We start from the raw sequence: 3873 nt of genomic DNA, 5'->3' as shown, positions 1-3873 counted from the left end.
ACTTAAGCTTTGAATGTGTTCAGAATAGCATAAACAACCAGACAGCTAAAAAAAAAAACCTGTTAAACAGATGCAAACAGAGACAGAACAAATAAATATTTAAAGGTTTTAACAACAGCTTTGAATTCTGGCATATCCACCTTAAATCCTAAACCACCTTAAAGCAGGTTTGGCTAAAGGTTGTCACATCTTTGGGTCCATCTGAGCTCAGAAGCAGAGCAGATTGTTTCTGACTGAAATTAATCTCACTGCATTTCTGATGTTTGTCAAGTTTGTGGATTTTTGCGACAGGAAGAAAGAAATCCTCCCACAAGCAGAGGAGCAGAAAGTCCTGAGACATCAGACTGACCTCTGTCCACAAAATCTGAATCCACCAGGTATCATCCACCTGTCCAGGTGTGTCCATCAGCTTTGAGGCAGTGACAGCTGAGGAACCTGCAGTTTGTAGTAAATGCTCTCTGTAGCAGGAGCAGCAGACAGAGGGGGGAGCTGGATCTCCTCGTACTGAAACACAACAGCAGCACTGAGTACAGGACAAAGTAGCACTGAAGGAGAACAATGAGCATGAGCTGCAGGGTCACCTGTACACTTTGAGTTACCAGTGGAGCCTCCAGCCTCTCACTGGTCCCAGCTGGAGGGAGGTTTGCCTGATACTTGCTGATTCTCCTCTTCAGACACAGCCATACACAACTCAGACCTGCCAACAGACCATCAGAGGAGTCACTTCACCATCACATTCACATCAGCACTCATCACATACAACACATTTCTCCACTGTGCAGAGAAACCTTTCAACATCTGGCACAGCAGAAGCACAGCTGAAACATCTGGGAGAACACAAAGAGAGGAAGTTGAGTTTTTAAACTGTGACTGGAAGCTGCTGCAGGTCTGAACTACACTCTGATCAGAAACAAGTATGAGCTCTAATTCACAGTAACACTGATCTCTTTCTACACAAACAGCAAACTGCTGCTTTGCTTGGAAGGTGAAACTCTAAAAGAACATGAGCTTATATCTCACACTCTAAATAAAAGACAAGAAAAACATTCAAAAGTTAAACTTTCAGCCTTCAGGAAGTCCAGTTAGCTCCTCCTCCCCCAATATGTGACACCTGTCTGTAAAAGCTCCTTCGTCTGACTCTCTGTCAGCCAGCAGGCTCTGCAGGGCCTCAGTGTCCCCACACACATCATTACTTCTTTCATTCATTGTTATTAAAATATTTAAACCTTATTTTTTGATTTTTATGAGATCTCTGCAGCTCCACCTTTAATATGAACATGTGGTCATGCATTTAAGAACAATAAGAAAAGCATAATAAGTATTTCACTAGCTGGGCCCACGACCGCATTTTAGGTTTGACAGCGTTTTACTAGGTAAAGCAGGTGAATGCTTGGACATGAATTGAGCTGCGGTTCGGGGAACACCTCGAAGGGGACGGGCGACGGCTCCCGGGCCTGGCAGGTTCCCAATGTAATAAATAAAAGTGAAGAAGTTAAAGAATTGAAAAGAAGAAGGAGGGTGGGAGACGTAAACGAGAATGACAGCTTGCAGAACTGGGGGAACCTATGAGAACCGGAAGAAGCGTGTTTGGAGGCGTGGTCCCGCTCCTGAAATTCTGATACACTCCATTACAACAGGTCTTTAATTTAGGCCCCACAAAACTACCACTAAAGAACAATTTTAGATGATTGTGGTTTATATTAGTTTGTACTAATCATCAGAGCTGCAGCTGTGAAATACTGATACTACTGTAATTTTTTCACTAATTCATTTTTTTACATAACACATCGGCATCCATACATCAAGGACACTACTGATTATGAGTGATGACAATAATAGTCTAGCTAAATCTTTTGCAGATCTTTAACTTGAGCTCAAACATGTTTCAAAAAATAGCTTCATTACTTCTCTGAAACGCGATCTGATGGTCACACGTCTGCACCTCTAAATGCACCACGATGTTGCACGCTGTGGAGGTGTGCTGATATTAATAGAAGAGCAGAGAGACCACAAAGATTTAGAGAAAGAAACAGACTCACAGATTACCACAAGAACGAGTGCAGCATTCAGGCTCAGAGAGATGAAAACGACACGATCACTCTGCAATGCATTCTTGTTAGATTGCTGGTCTGGGCGGTTACTGTCGGTGACTGTGACAGATGTTGCAGACACAGCTGGAGAGAGAGACAGATTGCCAAAGAAATTAATGAGTGTATGAAGAAACTAATGAAGAAGCAAACTGAGCTGACATCTGAGGCTTTTTCAGATGATTAGTTTAAGATGTTTGTGATCTGCATTTTAAAAGTTTGAGATTAAGTTGTGAACTGGCCCAGCCATCAACACCTTTTAACAAATTGGTTCCTTTGAAGCCTCAAAGTGTGGACGATTGTCGGGCTGTGTGTTACACAAAGGTACAAAGTTACTGTAAGAAGCTGCCTTGAGTTTCAGTGACGACCTCTCAGACACTGACTAAAGGAACAAAATTGACCTGGTTGTAAGAACACAGAGTTCTGCATAACATTTGAAGCCTGTTTATTTTCAAAGGTCTAGACCGATCTGACACTTAAAACAGTCGGGGTGGCTGTAGCTCAGCAGGTCACCTGCTGATTATAAGGTTGGTTCGATCCCTGAAACTGAAACACAGAATGTAACTAGGAAAACACGAGGAAGACACTTGTTTTTAGGAACTACATGATGTTGTCTTTCAGTCTCAGACATGCTTGTTAGTCTCACAGTTGTTCTTGTGTAAGATTTTTTTTTCAGGTTTACAAGACAGAGCATGATCACAGGAAATAAGATCCTGGCCTTAACGGGTCAAAAATGGACAATTTGTTGTTATCCAGACACACTGATTCTATTTAATGACGTCTTCCTTTAGCTGACAGATGTATGTAGCCAAACTATGTGAAACTTCAGGTGTGACATTTAGCTTTGGACATATTTCTGCTTCTGTAGTTTTCAGCATTACAGTAAAAAACCCCAAAACTTTTACTAACCTGAGACGAGGCTGAAAGTTTCCACAAACTGAGTGCTGCCTCCTCTCTTGATGCCACAGAAGTAAAGCCTGCAGTCCTCTGCTGTCAAGTTTTTAATCACGAGTTTGTTTTGCAGGATTGAAAATTTGGTTTCAAAACCAGGAGAGTAGTAGGTAGAGCCTGCTGAAGAAAAACTGCGGCCGATACCTGCTCTGAACTGACTGTAGATCTCCATGTACCAGTGGATCTCTGATGTCTGATTGGAGCAGGTTAGAGTGACATCGGTCCCCAGCTCTCCTCTGACCTCGGTCACGTTCTCGGCCTCTGCACAGAGCAGAAGCACCAACAGGATCATCCACAGGAGAACCATGATCAGCTTCAGCATCCACAACAAGACGGAGTCGTCTGAAAGCAGCTCAGCTCTGAAGGACTCTGATAGAGAACTCCTCTACACTTCCTACTTCAGGCGATGATTATGTCGTGTGCAACACCTTCAGACAAACCACAAATACCAAGAAACTCCACAGGAAGTGAAACTTGTGGGAAGGACAAAACACAAGGGGAATAAAATGTCATTCCAATACAGCACATTTTAATTGAAATCCTAACAAAGAACAATAACAATTATATCAAAGTAAATAAGAAACCCGCTATTGAATTAAACTGAAAAACAGAAAAGACACAGGGGTATAGCAGAGGCTAAACACCAGCAAACCATGCAACAACACACACACATACATACACACATACATACATATATTTATATATATATAAATTCTTTGCCAACATTAAGCATAATGCTAACATATTAAGAAACACAAAATAATTGAATAATCCATCAAACCAGTTGCAATCAAAGCTGAACTCGAACATTGGGAATATCTACTGAAACACAAAA

General features: G+C 41.8%; 1 protein-coding gene across 1 annotated transcript; it reads right to left on the bottom strand.

Annotated features, from left to right (window-relative positions):
- Positions 1-405: 405 nt before the first annotated feature.
- Positions 406-3394, bottom strand: LOC146547089 (uncharacterized). The gene is made up of 4 exons (XM_085266133.1): positions 2997-3394; positions 2040-2174; positions 600-697; positions 406-504 (listed from the first exon to the last, which is right to left on the bottom strand). Exons 1-4 carry the CDS (start codon positions 3358-3360, stop codon positions 406-408), a joined length of 696 nt encoding a protein of 231 aa, XP_085122259.1. The 5' UTR covers positions 3361-3394.
- Positions 3395-3873: the final 479 nt, after the last annotated feature.

Source organism: Mchenga conophoros, linkage group LG23 (genome assembly GCF_057382185.1).
Source record: "Mchenga conophoros isolate Kocher_MC1m ecotype Shallow Benthic linkage group LG23, M_conophoros_male_GT1.1, whole genome shotgun sequence".
Classification (NCBI taxonomy): Eukaryota; Metazoa; Chordata; class Actinopteri; order Cichliformes; family Cichlidae; genus Mchenga; species Mchenga conophoros.
The sequence above is the reverse complement of the archived record's forward strand: the minus strand, read 5'-3'. Positions and strand labels throughout refer to the sequence as shown.